The sequence below is a fragment of the Tachypleus tridentatus genome, chromosome 7 (genome assembly GCF_004210375.1).
Source record: "Tachypleus tridentatus isolate NWPU-2018 chromosome 7, ASM421037v1, whole genome shotgun sequence".
Classification (NCBI taxonomy): Eukaryota; Metazoa; Arthropoda; class Merostomata; order Xiphosura; family Limulidae; genus Tachypleus; species Tachypleus tridentatus.
Genome location: NC_134831.1, coordinates 179,757,388 through 179,778,021, shown reverse-complemented (window position 1 = coordinate 179,778,021; position 20,634 = coordinate 179,757,388). Strand labels below are relative to the sequence as shown.

Here is a 20,634-nt window from a genome sequence, read left to right as displayed (position 1 = left end):
TTGAACCTGCTGAGTGGCTGCCCGACACACAGTGTCACAGCTGATATAGAAAGTGGGAAGAAAAGACTACTTTACATTCAGATGATACTTAGCTTCACTAGTAATCTTTGTAGCAATGTTGAATAATGACACTACGTTAGGAATGGTTTACTGACAACTAATGCCGGTTGGAAATGATCTACTGACAACTAATGCCGGTTGGAAATGGTCTACTGACAACTAATGTCAGTTGGGAATGGTTTCCTTTAATATTATCGGTATCATTACTTTTCCACAAGATTTTCTTTTAATAAGAAAAAAAAATCATTTCTTCATATCTGTACACTAACAGATACTATTATGAGCCACAGTTCAACTACAAGTGAAATGAAAGTCCAATCAAAGAGAACATGTTTTAAATCCATGTTACTTGCAGTTTAAACTTGTACGTGATGTCTGTGCGTTACGGTAACACTGACTCTTGACGAGCGTCCCCAGTATTTCAAAAATCACATTTTATCTTTCGCCTTAATCGGAATTTTCGCTTCTTTTCTACGTAAATAACTCATTTTAGTCTTAAATATTTACTAAATAACGATGGAAAATGAAAGTATAGTTTGAATGCATTCCGTTTCTGTCTCACGATTCAAACCAATATCAACATGGAATTTTATACACGTGTTTCATATTACATTCTTTCATTGGTTGAGTGGTTTAAACTTCAAATATCTTAACTAATTCTCGTGTTATGAGTCCAATTAACACTAATGAAGGCTCATTAATGTTGCAGAATATTTACAAAGTTTTACGTTAAGCTATTAGAACGTTCACACGTGTATCAGTTTTCACATTTTTATCATTCTTAAGTAAAAGTTACGGTGTTTAAACAGTTTATGCATTTCTTTAACCCTACCACATTAATGATACGTATAACATATGCGTTCTTTCAGAGGTTATGGCGTGCTCTTTTTGTTCTGTGCTTAACTTGAAGGTAAAATGAAAATTTTAACAGTCTCCTCAGCATGTAACTTTGCCCAGTTTTCAGCGTTAGTGCTACCTTAAGTCCAACGACTTAACGTTGATTTCTCATCATCGGCGGAATCAACTTGCAGAAAGATCCATAAGAATCTTAACCCTAACCACTACGAAACTTTTACTTCTGACTCATGTTAGAATGGTAATATACTCAGTAATAACATGAAGTTGTGCTCATTTTTACTTTTCCTCCCCCACCATTGTTGCTTGTTTTTTTATCGCATTTTATATCGAATGATTTGTTTTACCAAATAACACATCACTGTATTAATTCATGATTATCTATTATTATAATTCTGTAAAAGTTGACTATTAAAGAACTGTAATGACTCATAATTAACCACACCCACCTTTAACATGCAGTGTGTTTCTTAATCATAATGAACAGCAATTTCATCAAAACTAATAAATAGTGCGATTTGTTGAAAACGTGCCTGACAAGTGAACAAGGCTCATGAACTAACACGCACTATCAGAACTAAACCTTCAGGAGAAGAAGAAAATAGAAAAAGAAAGGTGCATTTATTTATTTATTTAAATTACTGTTTTTTAAAATAAGAAATTGCGGTTATTTTATCACTATCAGTAAAAGACCCAATTACGAATACAGAGAAAATTTGGAGTTGCAAATTCGTAAACGTAAAAATATTCAGTCATGAATATTCTAAGCCTAATATTTTTATTTTTCATATTCTATACGAAATTATCCTATTCAGACCTAAAACTGTAGACTCCAGAATCACAACGCGATTTGTGCAGTCTTGAAAAATACAGAAAATAACAGTTATTTTGAAATATGCTAATAACTATATGAATGCTGTGCATAATTTATGGTTACGCTCAGATGTTTCTTGCATGTTTAAACATTTTTTGTTTATGTTGTTGGGCAGTGTTCTTAAGAGTATTATATATCCAACAGGGAACATGTTTTATAAGAAATAAACGTTTCTTAAACACGAGGCCATAACTAGTTCACTAAGTATAAACTATTAATACAGTTAAAAGAAGACTTAAAAAATGAAAATCTTCACGAGCCAGCAAATTACATGTTAGATGGGTTTTGGGTTTGGAAAAGATACGTTTACCGAAACGATACAACAATAGAGGTGTATCGACAGGCAGGTTAGGATTAACTCGTGTTAAGTCTCGATAAGATAGATTATGCTTGATTCATGCTAAGCCTAGCTTACACTCAGTATTTTCTAATATTTCTCAACATTATCTTCATATTAAGAATCCTACAATGTACGATTCGTCAACAGCGCGAGTATTATACAGTGATATGACGTCAGAAAGGAGCAAACATTCATCAAAAACGATGACAATGAATATATCTTTGTAATTAATAAACATTTATATGTAAAAAAACAAATACACAATGAATATTTTGCACATAAAAAGCTGCCAAATTTAAGGGCTTTTTCAAAATTTTCATTTGTTTTTATATAAACTGAAACAAATTATGTAAACAATAACTATAGAAAAAGGGAAAGATTGTAAACACAAAATAGCTTAAACGAGTGAAAACTGGAGTGATGTGGGATGTTAAAAGAATATCAAGTTATTGCATTTTTACTGTTTACATTAAACAACTTTACATCGTACTTTCACGGATAGAATTTACCCTTCAACACAACATAGCTTTTTTTTTTTTTTGCATCACAGCATTATATGGATGACCCCTTTATTTGGACTTACCCGATTTTATACGTGTAAAACATTTTTTATCAAACACCAATAATTTTTGTTACATTTTCAAAATTCATAACAATAAGTATCAACCAGAAATGGGATTCGAACCCTGGATGTTAATGAAGCTGTCAACACAGAAGCAGTCTCTTCACAAACACTACGCCATTCCCTCATCTCAGGTTTCGCGCGCGCTTCTAGACTTGAAATCATCAGTTTTTACTCACTGTTGATAGTGTAAGTAAATATATATATATATATATATTCATACAAAATTTTGTATATATATATTCATACAAAATATTCACACATGCGCTAGTTAACCCTAATTCAGATTAATATACTCCAGTGGATATTTTCCTTATGCCAGTCGTACCTCGTCTGATTCACTTATTTAGCCCTTACCAACCCGGAGAAGAACACTTTTTTTTTTACTATTTTTTGATTGGTCACTTCTCTTACGTAAAACGGAAATGAAGCTGATGTTTCTTGAGTGATGTGGGTATGTTTATGTAGGTCCAACATAAATAAAAAGTTTGTGGATTTACCTTAGTAACTAAGACGTTTCATCAGACAGATAATATAAAATTGAGCAGTATACCTATAAATCGTCAGAATACGTTCGAACATTATATCTATTCGTCTGTTTTTGAATTTCGCGCAAAGCTACACGAGGATTACCTGTGTTAGCCGTCCCTAATTTAGCAGTGTAAGATTAGAGGGAAGGCAGCTAGTAATCCCCACCCACCGCCAACACTTGAGCTACTCTTTTACTAACGAATAATGGGATTGACTGATACATTATAACGTTCCCACAGCTGAAAGGACGAGCATGTCTGATATGAAGGTGGCTCGAACCCGCGACCCTCAGATTACGAGTCAAGCGCCCTCTAATCAAACCTCCAATGTTATTGAGACTTTCCTACGCACTCTAAAATTACCTGTTACACCCCTTCAACACACACATAAAGTAGGATACTTTACACGTAGACTAAAACTACATTTTACCACCCCCACCCAGTATATAGATAATTCTAAAAGTACGGGTACTAAATACATTATTATTTTTGTATACATTTATTCAGTAACTTCTGTCTTTGATCTTCAAAGAGGAACTGTCAGTCCGTCAACATTGTTAGCTAACATATTTCATTCAGTCACTCATGAGCTGTAAGTGTACAGATGTTACCTAATCTTGAAATTGTAAGACTAGGGTTATGCTTGTCTAACCAAATGTTGGGATTTGACAGTGACTGTCTAACGAATTTGCCGTTATACGTTTAGTACCTTCGGGTGTTTCAGTTTGATGCATGTGACGCATGTTGTTGGGTGTATATTGCACAAGTCCCGCCTGTTCTCTAAATTTGTTCAAAATGCTTGAAAGATTCAACAATATTTGTTTTACGAAAATGCTAGCGTGTTTTCGAACATTGTTAAACGCTCGAGAATCTCGTCTTAAAACAATATAAACTAACGCGCTATGAGACAGATTATTTGTAAGCTACAGTCAGTATACCATAAGCTTTGGTAACTATAATTGTGGTTAACACTTGTTAATCAGAAAACTATAGTATTTCACCACGAACGTTTATAGATTTAGAACATAAAACATTCAACTTCATTGAATTAACTTTGGGTATTAGTATTTCTTCAAGAACATTAATCATCTTCATCGGTAAAAAATCAGCGACGTTAGGCCATACAAGCTAGCTAGCTTAAGCAAGGTGTGACAGTATCATCTCAGAATTAATGTGCTCGTTGTGGACCAGGATAGTCAATAAAACATTCAGTTCCAGACCGGATATAAGACTCAGTACAGTCTGCAACTTTGTAAACCTGTTGTATATAAATCAATATTTGTGATAACTATTTATAATAACCGTTATTATAAATTGGATTGTTGTCTGTATATTAAAATACATTTGTGTTAAGAAAAACAAAAGTCTATATCGATCTTAGTGGCAAATATCATAAATCTGTTGCATATCGAAATTTAACTTCTAAATTTAAAATTCCTGGCTATATAAAATTGTAATACGTAACATAATTAAATCGGAGGCTCATCCGAGATAAATTATAATACATAACTCTTCTAGCCCATCCACGACCCTAAAGTGCGGGGTACGTTTTTGTGGCAACGGGTCTTCAACATTGAATCCTCTATTCGATCTACAGCGCCCAACCCAGTCAACTTTTGAAACCAGCTGCAGTAGTAATGCAATGAACTATATAGTTAAGTGGACTGGATATTTTGTTTTTTGGAGCTTGCATGTGATTAACTTAGAAGCGTCAGGACTTAGCTCAAGCTACAGATAATAAAAAACAGCAATTTTGGGAAGCTACACACACGCGTATATATACACATAGTTGCTCGGATAACGTTCAGAAAATAAAATTTTACGGTTTACTGAATCAATTCTTATTATTATCTTCTAATTTGGCGAAAAGTGACTATAGAAAAAAGCTTCCTTCTCTAATGATCAAAACTTCAGTACTTTCATATGCGCGCGCATTAAGCGCCCTCACAGTTGAAAAAAAAAAAAGTTAAAATTGAATAACTAATAACGATCATAATTCAAGCGTACAGACGGACGTCGAAAGTTTCTTATTAAAAACCTTTATTTAAACAATCGTGTGGAATTTCAGTATGAAAGAAAATTTATTAACTTTTTACCAGGCAATTATAATTCTGTAACAAAAAAAAAGGTATTTACAGAAAGTTGGAAAAAAAACGCTCAATCAAAGATTTAAATACAAATATGTATATATATGAAATCTGACATTTTAGTTTCATGCTCTATGGCATGACCGGGTGGTTAGGGCGTTCGACTCGCAATCTGCGGTTGTGGGTTCGAATCCCCGTCACAGAACGCACTCGCTCTTTCAGCCGTGGGGGCGTTATAATGTGACGGTCAATCCCACTATTCGTTGTTAAAAGAGTAGCCCAAGAGTTGGCGATGGGTGATGATGACTAGCTACCTTCCCTCTAGTCTTACACTGCTAAATTAGGGACGGCTACCACAGATAGCCCTCGTGTAGCTTTGTACGAAATTAAAAAAAAAAAAAAGTAAACATCCTACCCACTAATGATAACCATTTCATCTGTTTGAGGTATTTGATTGGTCTGTTTTTAAAAGCCTATCGACTGGTAATCCAATCAATTTCTTTTTTTAATTACAGAAAATACTGGTTTAAAATTTAAAATAATTTAATATTTGTTTTACTGTTTACTGAATTTAATAAGCATTTTGTATCATATATATCTATATATGTTGTCACAATCTAAACTTATTTTCAGATTAGTAGTAGTTTTTAACTTCCTGTGTTTTCACTGTTTATCGTTATTTTCTGTCCACACATCGAATATTCTTTCTCCATTAAAATTTAATTTCATTATATTTAATCTTTTTTCTTATTTTTCTATCACAGTTTAGTTAATTATTAAAAAAATATGTGTTACAATGATATAATCCGATTAACACAGCCATTAACTTAACCCAGCTATGCCAAGAAATCCTACGTAAAACAAATATTTATCTCTAATCATTTTCACTTAGCCGCTAAACCGCGAGAACAAGTCTGATTACAGCTTTAATCTGTCTTGCGACCTTATAAAGAGATTTTAAACTGCTTGTTTTTGTATTTAAGCGCAAAGCTACACAATGGGCTAACTGTACTCTGTCTACCACGGGTATCAAAACTAAAAATCAAAATTATCTTCTTATATGCACCCCAGAAAATAAAAAAAATTAATTCTTAATTTCATATCCCAAGGGGGTCACACCAAACATCCTTGCCATTTCAGCCGTAGGGCGTTATAATGTGAGAGTCAATTCCACTATTCGTTCATAGAAGAGTAGCCTAAGGGTCGGAGGTGAGTGATAATGACTAGCTGTCTTCCCTCTAGTTTTACACTGCCAGATTAGGGACGGCTAGCGCAGACAGCTCTCATGTAGCTTTGTAGGATATTTACAAACAAAACAATAAATAAATTAGTTTCTTATAATCCAAAATTCTATATACATCAAATTACACATGTGGTAAATAAATGCATTTATTATTTTGTTTTGACACTTGTATTCATCAAATAACAGCAATTTCATATAAGGTCACAAGTAAAAGGTCATTTGCAAATAACGCGTTTAAAAATATAATCGTATCAGTTTGTGTGCACTCTCAACATATGTATCATTTAATAACATATATGCTAAATTAAATACATAGACAGTTTTAAATAAACGTTCGCCATTACAGGGACTAAGTGAAGTCACTGTACAGAATTGGGCGTGCTTTTCACTGGTAGGAATTAAACATCTATAACAAAGCCGTTGTTGTTGTTGTCTTATTAGTGAGCCGAACCCTGGAATTCAGGGTTGCAAGACTAAATTTACCGCTGATTCACCGGGACTCTCACGTAGCTGCACAAAAAGATGTGCCTTCGTCAATACAAAATACATATAAATTAAGTTGCAAGATGAAAACCTGAAATGATTATAACCACTCCACAAAATCTCCTGTTGTAAACGAGACCATAATAAAGAGAAACCACTGTAACGGACTTCGTTTATTTTGAATTTCGTGCAAGGCTACACGAGGACTGTCTGCGTTAGTCGTCCTTAATTTAGCAATGTGAGACTTAGAGAGAAGGGAACTAGTAATCACCATCCTCCGACAACTCTTGGGCTAATCTTTTAACAACGAATAGTGGGATTGACAGTAACGTAATAACGCCCCAATGGATAAAGGGGCTGGCATGTTTAGTATAACGGGGATACGAACCCAAGACCCTCAGAATACGAGTTAAGCGCCCTAGCCATCTAGTCATGCTAAGCCTAACGGCCTAAGTAAACTCAAGTGACAACATTAGGAATAAAACGTTTTCAAATAAAGATTGTTTTAGAGGTGCACTACAAACTAACAGTGGCTGTTTCCAGGAAACGATCCCATCAAATGGATATTGTATACGAAAGAAGAATAATGTTCTGTTCAGAACTATATATACATACGTGCTAAAAATCGGGCATTTTTATTTCATCCTTTTCTGCCGTTTTAAAATAATCTGTTACAAAAAAAATTATGCAGGTTTGAATTAACAATACAATCACGTGTGTAGTTCTGGGAAGGTATAATAATGAAGAACGATATTGTTGAGATTATAAATGACGTTTTCCATACTGAAGAGACTGGAATACCTTGGTTTCAACAGATTTGTATAAATGTTTGCGCGTAGTTTTCCGCCATTATACATAAAAAAACGAACGTAAAAAACTTGATGACATATAATACTTTAATACATTTTTATCCATAAAATATATATATCTAATCTAGTCTATTATCAAACATAAATGAATTGGATAATTATTAGACGAGAGACTGAGCAGGTGTATGTTAAAATATAATTGACATAGTAACATGGTCTGAATACGCATGTTCGTTCAGAAATAAAAAAATAAATAAAGGGGAGAATATACAGCTCTTCCTGCTTTTTGGGGAAATTTTTCCACTACATTCCACGAATTTTACTGGTTCGTAGCTAACGTTCGAAAGCTTCCAAAAATTGTGCGAGTAACAAGGTACAGTAAAACCACGAAACACTGAAGGACAAAACATTTTAAAATAATGACGTGACTTTTTATTATTATTATTTTGTGTTTATAGAGCACAAGTTAGGGACATGAGAAAATTTGAAGAACACTTTAGTAGTAAGCAAAGAAAAACTGTATAAGAAGTTAACCATACTATATCTGATACATTCAACGTCGACGGGATGAGATACAACAAATAAAACAGTTCCATGAAAGATAGTTAAGGCAGAGAATTCCTATTGAGTTGACTGTTGAAAATTGGTGGCAACTGCCAAAGTAGAGAAACACTCGTAGAAATATATCTGTGACTGTACAATCTCTTTGTGTAGGCCAAGTAAAAAGGGAAACGTTTAAAACGTTTTCCGCCTCTCGTCTTCAGGTCTCTGTAATATGTGTATCATACTTTTGATGCAATTCGTTAAGAACACAACGAATGCCGTTGCGTTAGTATCAGCCATTTTCCTTTTTCACTGTAATTCACCATGCGTAGAGCAATGAAAGATGTAACATTATAGGTTTTATCACTTTTTAGGTCGCCTTCCTTTTCTTTCCATTACACTTTGCACCTCACGAAACAAACACCTAATTTGTACCTTGATATATACACATACACAAACAAACAACAAAGACAACGATAAAATTAGCTTAAAAACGTTTTCTTCCTGATGCTTCTTAGCCCCCCCCCCAAAGGTCGCCCCTATAAGGGTCAATGCCTAGCTAGACATGTAGATTTTATAATGAGTGATTGTATAAAGAGCTACTACAAACAGTTCAATCAGGGGCATGCACCTCAGAAAATTAATAGAATAATGCAATTTACGGTTGTTATACAATTCAAATACGTAAATGTAGCCCAGCATAGCAAGTTGGTTAAGGCACTCGACTCGTAATCCGGGGTTGCGGGTTCGAATCCCCGTCACACCAAACATGCTCATCCTCTTAGCCGAGCAAGCGTTACAATGTGATGGTCAATCCCACTATTCGTTGGTAAAAGAGTAGCCCTTGAGTTGGCGGTGGGTGGTGATGATTAGGTGCCTTCCCTCTAGTCTTACACTGCTAAATTAGGGACGGCTAGCGCAGATAACTCTCGTGTAGCTTTGTGCGAAATTCAAAACAAACAAACAAATAAATGTGGAAGTGTTACAGCACTCCTAGCGACAAAGTTCGACTTTAGTAAATAAATTTCCATTCAAAAAGTATCATGAACGTTAGTAATTTTTAAAATAAGAATTTCCAGCACAGAGGAAGAAAAATGTTCAATTCCAGATTACTTGAAACTGGAACAACTTCGTTTTACTGTAATCGAAAATTCCAATAGAACGAACAATCGCTTGTTTAATTTCACACAAACTTACATGGCAACTTTTTGCGCCAAGTTGTCCCTAATTTTGAAATGACAGACTACAAGGTATGCAGCTAGTCAACACCATCTATCGACAACTCTGGGAACTATTCTCGTCAAACTGAATATTGAGATTTGACTGTCGCTCTTATAACGCACACCCACGGCCCCAAATTGCGAAGAGCATTGTGTGTGTGTGTGTGTGTGTGTGTGTGTCAATAACAATAAAATTAGAAATATATTACAAACTATTCCTAAATTGTAATAAAAAGTAACATCATAAATCTCAATAAAAACTCCTAGCTATATCCAGTTTCTCCTCCTGGTGAACCACACATCCAGGGCATTCACTGATTAAGATATAAAAGTGTTTCGTATCCATACTTCGCTTGTCTGACATATTATTTCTCCAACAGTTATACTTTTCTGCTGTTTTTTTTATTTCTTTATCTAATACAGAATGAACGCTAAGTAACTTCCATGTTCAACCGCCTGTGTATGCAATTGTTGTGCCCAATATGACAATACGAAATAAATCTTCGGAATATGAATTTTGCGATTTTCGGCGAGATGTTTTCTCTTCCTTACACATCTGTGCTGCAGAGAAGCACGTTTCGCAAGGGTTCACAAATCATCGTTATAGAGTATGGACAGTTTAAAGCAGAGGCTATATACACGTTCAGCCTGACTTAAACCTCTGATGACTAACTGTACCATGCATGTAATACATTACCACACCATTTCAATTCCTCTTTCCCACCGACATGTTTATTATTCATAAACTGAGATGCATGTTTCCTATTCTAGTAAATATCGTTTTCAATAAATCACTTGATGTATACTTTTTCTAAAAGAAAAACGACAACCTCAACAAATACAAACATTTCCTTCACGTGTGATCAGATGCATTTACATCTATCACGAGAACACCAATGTCCGTAAATCCTTCACGATTCACGCATGTAAGTAACAGTATATTCTCTCAGTTATTATTGAAAGAAAGAAATCAAGATTAAGATAGAACGTAAATACATTACAGATACTGCCTTAGCTTTTCCCTCAGTTCTTTAAATCTCCATATTCTAACTGAATTATGATACTTAGCATTAAACCTCTTAAGTTATGTACAATGGTTTGAACGTGGAAGGATGCGAAAACGACTGCGTCAGACGGTTCTGGTTTAAATAACAACGAAATAAGGAAAAACGAACTTATTGAATAAGAAAACCAGTTTACCGATAAAAGGTTTTCCGTATGTTGCGGCAGTTAACCTAAACGAGGCTTAAATTGCATCGGTATCAACACACCGGACATGGATTGCGGTGATTTATAAATCCATGAAATTGCTTGCAAAAAAAGAAAGAAAAGTGTCTTTAGTGTACAATCGCAAATGAAATTCTCACCACAAATATTTGTTAACTACTATTTTCAGTTGTTTCATAAGATGATTGTTTCGTACTTTGTATACCCCTGTAGATATATGTTTGTTTGTTTTTTTACGCATAAGTCTGTACGTTCACTTGTTGTTGTTGTTTCTGAATCTTGTACAAAGCTACACGAGAGCTGTATGCGCTAACCGTCCCTAATTTAGTCATTACCACTAACTGCCAACTCTTGGGCGACTCTTTTATCTACGATTATTGGGATTGACCGTAACAGTATAACGTCCCCACGGCTGAAATGGAAAGCATGTTTGGTGTGACAGGGATTCGAACGCGCAACCCTCAGATTACGAGTCGTGCGCCCTAATTATCTGGCCGCCACTTGACATATATTCACTTATAACTGATGAAACGCTGGACCGGTTTTCCACCAAGCCTGATATGTACGTTTAGGCCTTCCCAGGAGTGGCATAGGGTATAGTGAGGGTTTCGCGTTTGGATGTACGCAGCCTATACCACATGACACCTCCAGGGGCATACGTCTTTCACATTCGTTAAGTAAGTATATAAGCTAGTATTATAACATAACTTTGTTCCATTACACTTACTTACTCTAAGATGTTAAGAAATAAATAAATTAGATTTTGTATTCAGTGTCAGTGTTATATCAATAATAGGACCATCATTCTGTATTCTATATATAAATAGAATGACAGTTTGGTCATGTTAATTTCAGTAACACTGTACCAGGCATGATAACTAATATATTAATATACAGATTTACATGGTGACGGTAGTATGTTAATATACAGATTTATATGGTGACTGATATACTAATATACAGATTTGCATGGTGACTGTAATATATTAATATACAGATTTGCATGGTAACTGATATACTAATATACAGATTTGCATGGTGACTGATATACTAATATACAGATTTGCATGGTGACTGATATACTAATATACAGATTTGCATGGTGACTGATATACTAATATACAGATTTGCATGGTGACTGATACAATGATACAGATTTACATGGTGACTGCGATATCAATTTACGTGGTAGCTGTGATATGTCGTTTTACGTGGTGACTATAATGGTAACTGTAACACATCGTTCTGCCTGGCGACTGACACACAAACTTACGTGGCGAAAAATTACTCGATACAGTGAGTGTGGCTTTTACACAAGAACTGCGATATATAGCTTTATCAGATCTTTGTGAAAAAATTCACGATATCTTCTAACAAACAATTACAATATCTTTGACGAAACTTCAATTAAACGCCTTTGTTTCGAAACGTCGTCCTCTACACTTGTGTCTCCACAATATGCAGTTGCAGTCCATTCTACAAAGTGTCTTCACGAATACTCTGCTTACACAATCTATCAAAGAATACAATATCTTTGTCTTTTGCTGCAAGCAGCAACGAAACGTCCACATAACAGAAGTCTCTGATAAGGTCAAAACACACCTGCTGATAGGAAACGTCTATAAGGAAACGAATAAAACACGCTTTGAGGAAAGTGTAAGGAATTACAGAAAGGGTCAACATCCGTTTTACCTGATGAATAAAAAAAATAAAAACACGAACTCCTCAACCAGAATCCAAAACTAATACCATTCCCAGTGTGGAATCAAGAAAGGCGGTCCTATCTCTCGTGAAGAGAGCCAATCAGTTTACTCATCTGGATGTCTTAATGATGGTACTGAAGCTACGTTTTATTTTTATTTCGTTTTGTGGCCATAAAAATGATCCCATGTTGCAAGCCATGCGACGGCTAGAAGAAATGTTTTTTTTTATCTTTCTATCCAATAAAGGAGCCATGATGACATTTCAGCTAGGATATTAAGTATTTAGAAGTAGATATCGCTGAAACTGCAGATACAACTAATAGCCTATATTTACTAGAGGGAAAATCGATTTATCATGCGTTTCAAACGTCATTTTTACCCCTTTGGGAAGATAATTCCATTTGGAACACGCTGCTTATTCCTTCACTTATGTTTCTCCATCAAAACTGCATTAGTAAGGACTGGAAAACCTCAAACGAAAGATTCGATGTTATCGTGTGCACAGTAGGGGGAGCAGCGTTTAGGAGTGCTTCGCTAAAACTCATGTATTTCATTAGTTTTGACTAAGCACCGAGAGAAAACCTAGACGTTGAACTAGTAAAAATAAATATACAAAGCAAACGACAACTTATAAATCCCAAACCGTATGTAACACTCGTATGTTAGAGAAATTCATCGAGCTTACTCTAGGGAGCGTCATATGTGCTATGATATCCTGAAACGGCCATACAAGTTAAAAAAAATACAAACTTATTATGGTCGTGACGTGTAAATGCATCAACACTAATTTACTGAAACAAACCTAGTTTAAGATTCTGTTTAACTCACTGCAAGAACTGTTCAAAATGTATTCAGCCATTCTCAATAACATCTTCCACATGTGGTATCACGTGGTTCATACTTCCACCATTCTTACCAGTCTCCGGATGTTGTATCACGTGGTTCACAGCTGCGTAAAACTAACCACTTTGATGGCGGCAATGCTTTTTAGATCAACAGTTTCCAGATAGCCCCTTAACCAAAAATTCCGAAGACATCTGGTGACCATGGCGGTCAAACATGAAGAAATCCTTTGTTGAAGATTCGTTCGTTCACTGAAACCATTACAGAGCCTATTCTTCACAACGCTGGTAACACCAGGTGGTGATCATTAACCAACGCGTGTTGGTAACAAGCATAAGTGATCAAAGTAGTTCGTAAACTATGACCTCATAATAAAAACAAAGAATCCTGATGATAACAATTCTCAGGAGCCTAACTTGTTGATTAGGACACTAGACTCGCAATAATGGGTCACGTGTTCGAACCTCACCACCCAAAATTCTCACCCTTTCAATTACGGGAACGTTATAATCTGACAGCAGTTCCACTATTTGTTGGTAAAGAATAGCAAAGAGTGATGGGTGGTATTGGCTAGTTGCCTTCCCTCTATTTTATCACTTCTAAATAGCTCTCAAATAACTTTGTGCGAAATTCGCCATACAAACAAACATCTGAAGCTGGCAAACTAAATCCACACAATCTCGTTTGGGTCAAAGAATGTATATGGATCAGCTCTTACACCATAAAGAGTAAAACCACGGAAGTAAAAGGGGTGTTTTCATCAGTACCATAAAACGTTGTCAACTCCATCTAAACACATATAGTGAATTCAGATGCTAATTACAATCGTTTCTGTAGGTCGCCAGAAACAAGTTCCTCCATTTTGTCCACATAAAAACACATTTATTGTTTATCGGAACATCATCTAGAGAATTGTTTGATGTTGACCGGTAGAGTCCTGGCAACTTGATGAGTGTTTCTGTGACGTCCTTAACACGGGTTAAATATCTTCAACAGCTTCCTGGTCACAGCTCAACGGCCACAAATCCCTCCTCAAATTTATGGATGAGCCTTGAAGAACGTCTCTGTCATGATGAAATGGAGGAGAAGCCACCCTCTGGCATTGGATTCATTATCTAAAAAACTTTAGCATCACTGTGTGATCCAAGAGAAATTTTCCGATCACAAGCATCCCTAAGGCACACTTACAGCTCTGTCCTGTTGCAAAAATGAAACAACGCCAGTTGTAACGTCACAAAGCGCAAGTGGCGCCTCAGGTGGCAAAATCTAGAAACTCTTAAAATGCGCTACCTGTGGCCAAGTGTGCATACAAATTTAATGCATGATGTAACTCTGCTTTATGTTTTAGTTTAAAATGGTTGTATGCTATTTACAATAAACGCGTAACCAAAAACTCTGAAAAACGGTTTGTTTTTATTTATTCACAGGTATAAGTTTAAACCAATTAAAATACAACCAGAAACCACGATGGGAAGATACACGGAAAAAGGAGAAAAAAGTTTATTAGTTTGTTTCTAGTCGTTATTATTGGCAAAGCTGAACAACGAACCAATTCTGCTGTACATGCCACAGGGCTCTAAACTCGAATTTTAGTATTATAAGACTTCAAGCTCACCGTTGGGACACCAGAAATAGAAAGCTGTATTTCCTTTAGAATCACTTCAACTAAAACTTAAAATCTTGGTGGTTAATTTGATAACAAAGATGGCAGGTGTCCCTACCTTTCCAAAACAGTGTCTCTTATTCATGGCCAGTAGAGCAGCAGCTGCGGCCTGATGGTCAGTGAACTCCACGAAACAGTAAGGGTCATTTCCGGACTACATGTAGAAAAAAAGAAAAAAAAATCATTAGCATATCAGAGGATTGTCTAATAATCATTTTATAAAGAGACCGCTAGGTAACTAGTATTTATACGTATTTAACACGAATTAATTGAATATTCAGTACTTAGAGAAAATAAAGGTCTGTAGCGAATGATGTTCGTGACTATAAAAAATGTATTCGTTAAATTAAAGTTCTGTTTATTTTTTCATGGTGCCAAAGACAGTAGAAATGAATCGTTTTTGCATGAATGAAATATTTCACCACCAAATTAAAGGAGGAACAATGGCGTTTAATTGAAGCCCAGAATTTCACTAGTCTTGGCAGAAATCGATAGGTTTTATAATACGTTCTGTCGATCAATTTAAAGGATTTAATCAATAAAAATAATTTAATAAGTTAACCAAATACCACAATTACGATACTTCCTCCGATCTCCATAGTACAGCATCGAACAAGTGCTTAAAAGGAAATGAACAAAACATTAGAAAGATATTATTTTATAATAAATGTGCCTCTCCAAATGGTTCAGAGGTTTGAAAGTTTGTACGCTAATACTCGGGCTCGATACTCACGGCAAGAAACGAGCAAATAAGTTATTAGGTAATTAAAAATCCAAAACCTAGTTTAAAATTCAGGCAAAGCTACACGAGCGCTATCTGCGCTAGCCGTTACTAATTTAGCAGTGTAAGACTAAAAGGAAGGAAATTAGTCATCGTCATCCACCGCCAACTCTCGAGCTACTCTCTTTGAGCCGGGCCGTGGTAATAACTAACATAAAAAAATAAAAATTAGCCAATGATTATTATATTTTACTTAGATTTAAATACGTAAAACATACGGAGTAAATGTGTGAACGTACAAAGTGTGAATACATCAGTACATAAGATCTGAAACGAATAATACGAATTGAATACATAAGAGATATAATGAACAAATGTAAGAGATGTATATCCATTTATAAATAAGGCTTAAATACATAAATAAGATTTTAAGGCATCAGTGTATGTGAGCAACATAAATGGAAGTAAGTATAATATAAACAAACAATTATATGAGGCTAAGAAAAATTCACTACTCAGGTAGTCGGAATGTATAACAGTTTACTTCATGAACATTGAAGATCTAATTGGATGACGCACAAGAATGGCACACATACTTCATGAAATTCACGTCACCTTGGCCATGCAATGCACTCAAAATGTGATTAGGATCTTGGGAAATTTCATTGTCTCACAGCGATGACAAGACTCGAGGCTAAACCATAACACTGAGTAAATAAGGAAGCACGCGCAAGTTCGAACTACAAGTACAACCACGAAATCGACCATTATGATCTGATGTGAATATTTCAAAGAAATGTAATGAAAACCAAAAATAATGTTTAAAAAGTTCGCACAGTTTCTAGGTTTCTATTGCTCTTCTACGTTTCTAAATATCATACCTAACTATTAGCTCACCAACCCAAAGAAATGGTTTCGTTACGTCATAATAAAATCGCTAAATTTTCGTAAAACTTACGGAACGTTAAGCCTATATTACAGTATTTGAGTTACGAACAAAATATACAGAAATTTGGAACAATTTACGGTTTTAATTATATTATTTTTTTTAAAAGCAATATTGATATATTTGTAAATGTTTCTGTCCAGCAGTTGGGGACCATTAATATAGCTACAATTTTAAGCCTCACGATTGATCTCGAATAAAGCAGAGCAGTGATTATCAAGCTTCTAAGATGTATCAATATTTAAAACTCGATCCAAATACATCTCTTTTTCTCTGTTCTGAAACCCAGAAATGCTTGAAAACCCCTCCCATTCTCGTAGCAAAGCATTAGGAAAGTAACAGTTCAACTGTTTCCGATATACTTCTTTGAGAAAAAAACCGCAAACATGTTCTCGGTTATTGCACACATTAATATACATAGTGAATCTGGGATGTCCAGCAGATGAAGTCCATTTATGTTTTTATTTTACAACAAAGCTAATTTTGATCTACTGACCAAAGAAAATGCAGTCAGTCACCCGCCCTCTATTGGATGGACTGTCACTCTTATAACGCACCCACAGAGCTTGCAGTCGTGGAATATTTTGTAGTATCGAACGTATTCGAACCAATTTTTCCAAGCTTCGAAATCCAGAGCTCTAACACAGGAGCCAAACTATGCCTAAGTTAGTTACTTCAATTGGCTAGTATTTATTTCATAAATGCTGTGATGTGTATCTCCAGTGGTACCTCCAGAGATGGTTTAGGACTCCTGTCTACGAAACAAAAATATAGGACTTTGTTAGTAATTTCTAGGAACTCCATATTTCAATGGAGAATCACTCGATCTTCCCTGCGTGTAGAATTTACTGTATGCTGGGGTAAACTACAAATATAAAACATAACGAAGCTCTTGGGCAAAGCGTAGAGATTGGAAAATCTTTCAGACTATTCAACTGTTTTATGTTCCGAGTCTTACCAAAAATATGTAAATGATCACGGCAAATGTCAGGAAAAGCGTATAAAGCATCTAACAACCATCAGAAACACCACATGATTCAAACTTTAGCATCCTGTGTTCAGTTTCAATCTTCAAAATCAAAATCGATACGGTATAATGTTTAACCTCAAGAGAAAGAAACAGAAAACTAAAGTATCTTTACATTTCAAACCTTCTGATTATCTGTATCTCGACGTTTCTTTTTATGTAACCAGCATGTCAGAGATAAGTTTACAAACTTACGATGCTAAAATCCAGGGTTCGATTCCCCTACTGTTTGTTTTTGGAATTTCGCGCAAAGCTGCACGAGGACTACCTGCGCTAGCCGTCCCTAATTTAGCAGTGTAAGACTAGAGGGAAGGTAGCTAGTCATCATCACCCACCGCCAACTTTTCAGCTACTCTTTTACCAACGAATTGTGCGGATTGATCGTATATTATAACGCCCCCATGGCTGAAAGGGCGAGCATGTTTGGTGAGACAGGAATTCGAACCCGCGACCATCAGATTACGCATCGAGCGCCTTTAACCACCTGGCGATGCCAGGCCTCGACAACCCTAGTAAACAGAATGCGTGCAGCTAATTGTGTAGATTTGCGCTAAATTAAACAAAACAAATAAACAATAGTTTCAAACGAATTTATATTAAGATCAAATAACTTTAATTAATAAAGAGCTTTAAGACTTCAGTATTTTTTTTAACTGAAATTGAAACGTATATATTTATCTTTGTCCCTAGTGGTTCTGCTGTAGGCTTACGGCTATGAGTTCAAGTTGGATCTACGATACGAACACAGCGAAGCTTTATTAGAGAAAACAAATAAATTGTTCCACAACTAATGATAATTCGAACATAACACAAGGATCACAGTAAAACGGCATTGCTTAGTTGTAGATATGTTGATGGATTACTTAATTTATGCTTTTTAGGGAGGGAAGGTTTAAAATGAATGGGAAAAACAACTATGAGTTGTGTTATATAAATCAGACATTCACAATGTAATTTTTAGCATACACGAGCAACAAAAAAACCAGTTGTATTGCTCAGTATCACACTACTTAGCCGAACGAAAAACGAAATGAAAAGCGAACTAAAAGTAGGCCAACGCTGTAAGAACTTTCTAGATGAATAAACAGCCTCTAACATCGTTTATGTTATATCACTGAAAAAGCACGTCAACACATAAGCTGTTATCGATTCTTCGAAATAATTTTAAAGCATAATACTTTATTCTGTAAAAAAAAAAAAAAAAAAAAAGGAAAAAAAGAATATGGCTGGGAGGTTGACTTTACGAAAATATACTTTGAAAACCCCGAAACACATACTAATATTTTAAAATAGGTTTTCACGTGACTACACAATAACGACACACTGAACCACAATTATTGCGAATACATATACGGTATTAAAAAAACACAACAACCAGCAAAATAAATGAATAAAAACTTTCATGAGATTACCCCCTCCCATAGCATTATATATTAATTGTACTTGATTACAGACAGGCGTTAATAGCTTATATAATGATTTGTCGTCTTCTAACCAATAACACGTCTATAAAATAGAGATATTCAGTTATACCATTCCTAGCAGTATTGTGTTGAACGCACTAATTAATACCACGACGGAAAAGCCACTTGGTAAAGGTCAAGAAGTCAATGCTTGAACTGGTTAAGACTTCCTCATGCGATATCTGATATTTTAGCTGAAACCGTGGGGTGAATTTGCAGTAACCACAGGTCATTACACGTAAATGTTGTCCCCCCCCCCATTGCCGTTAGAGACCTAAACAAAATTAGTGATGGCATCTTGAATGTTGAAAAATTGAATAAGTTTCCTGTCCTTCATGTCATTAAGACATCGTGATTCCAAGGATGCATCATATGTGGTGAAACGATACCTGGTAGAAAAAAAGAGAAAAAATCCAGTGAAACAATCGTAAACTTAACTTGTCCTGTATAAGGTTCCTAGAAGATTTACGGCGCTTATTTAGAAAACTGAGAAGTTAAATGGCTGTCAAGCAGCTGAGGTGAATTGTGAGAATTAATAAAAGGCATTTGGAAAATAGTTCACAATCCTACGTTGATAAATATCTGATGGTCTGAGGCAAATACAAAAAAGATTGTAATTTTATCTTGTAAATATAATAGTACTGTCTGTTGCATGTCCGTGTAATTACTTCGCAGGGTGTGGATGTACCTTCACCAAAATTGGTGCAGGGGATCATTAGGTCCATGCTGGAGTATTTAGAAATTTTGCGTTTTCCAGTTTTCATGGGCTTTTTGTGTTTTTCACCAATACTTCACCCCTATGGATGGTGTGCGTGTGTGTGTTTTTATATTAAAGTCGCATCGAGCTATCTGCTGAGCCCACTGAGGGAAATCGAGCCCCTAATTTTAGCGTTGTAAATCCGTAGGGCCCCTATGGATGGATCTTTACCGAATTTGGTATGAACGTTCACCGAGTCCATGAGGAAAGAGATATATAAAGTTTTAGTTTAAGGTTATTATGGGCGGTTTGTTCAACCACAACTTCGTTCCCTGTTGATATATTTCACTGGGTCCATGCGGATATGCATGTATTGTTCGATTTCACATTTTGCGTTTCGCAGTTTTTATGGGCTTTTTTTATTATTATTTTTACAATTACATATAAGAGAAGCACCTTTTCAAGTCCTAATATAATCTTTCTTTAATCGTGAATTTACGTAACTTTCTTCTAGGAGACGGGTACCCCAGCTAGTATTTGACATACAAGAGAGGATTGCTCTTCTGTCTTTACTTTCTTTTTGATAATTTCGTTGGTCTAACAAGAAAAGTAGTTTAATTCATTAACGACTTATAAATTGACATTCTTTTCTTTCACAAGAAGTTTTATGCACTTAGG

At 35.4% G+C, this 20,634-nt stretch overlaps 1 protein-coding gene across 7 annotated transcripts in view; it reads right to left on the bottom strand.

Annotated features, from left to right (window-relative positions):
• Window positions 1-20,634, bottom strand: part of LOC143257380 (cytotoxic granule associated RNA binding protein TIA1-like) — a 248,021-nt gene that overhangs the window by 168,754 nt on the left and 58,633 nt on the right. For 6 of the 7 annotated variants that reach the window (XM_076515962.1, XM_076515960.1, XM_076515959.1 and 3 more), the window contains one exon: window positions 15,161-15,256. The exons of the other annotated variant lie outside the window; for it this stretch is intronic. In XM_076515962.1, coding sequence (XP_076372077.1) covers window positions 15,161-15,256 — 96 coding nt within the window. The remainder of the gene's footprint in view (window positions 1-15,160; window positions 15,257-20,634) is intronic. 7 annotated transcript variants of the gene reach the window in all.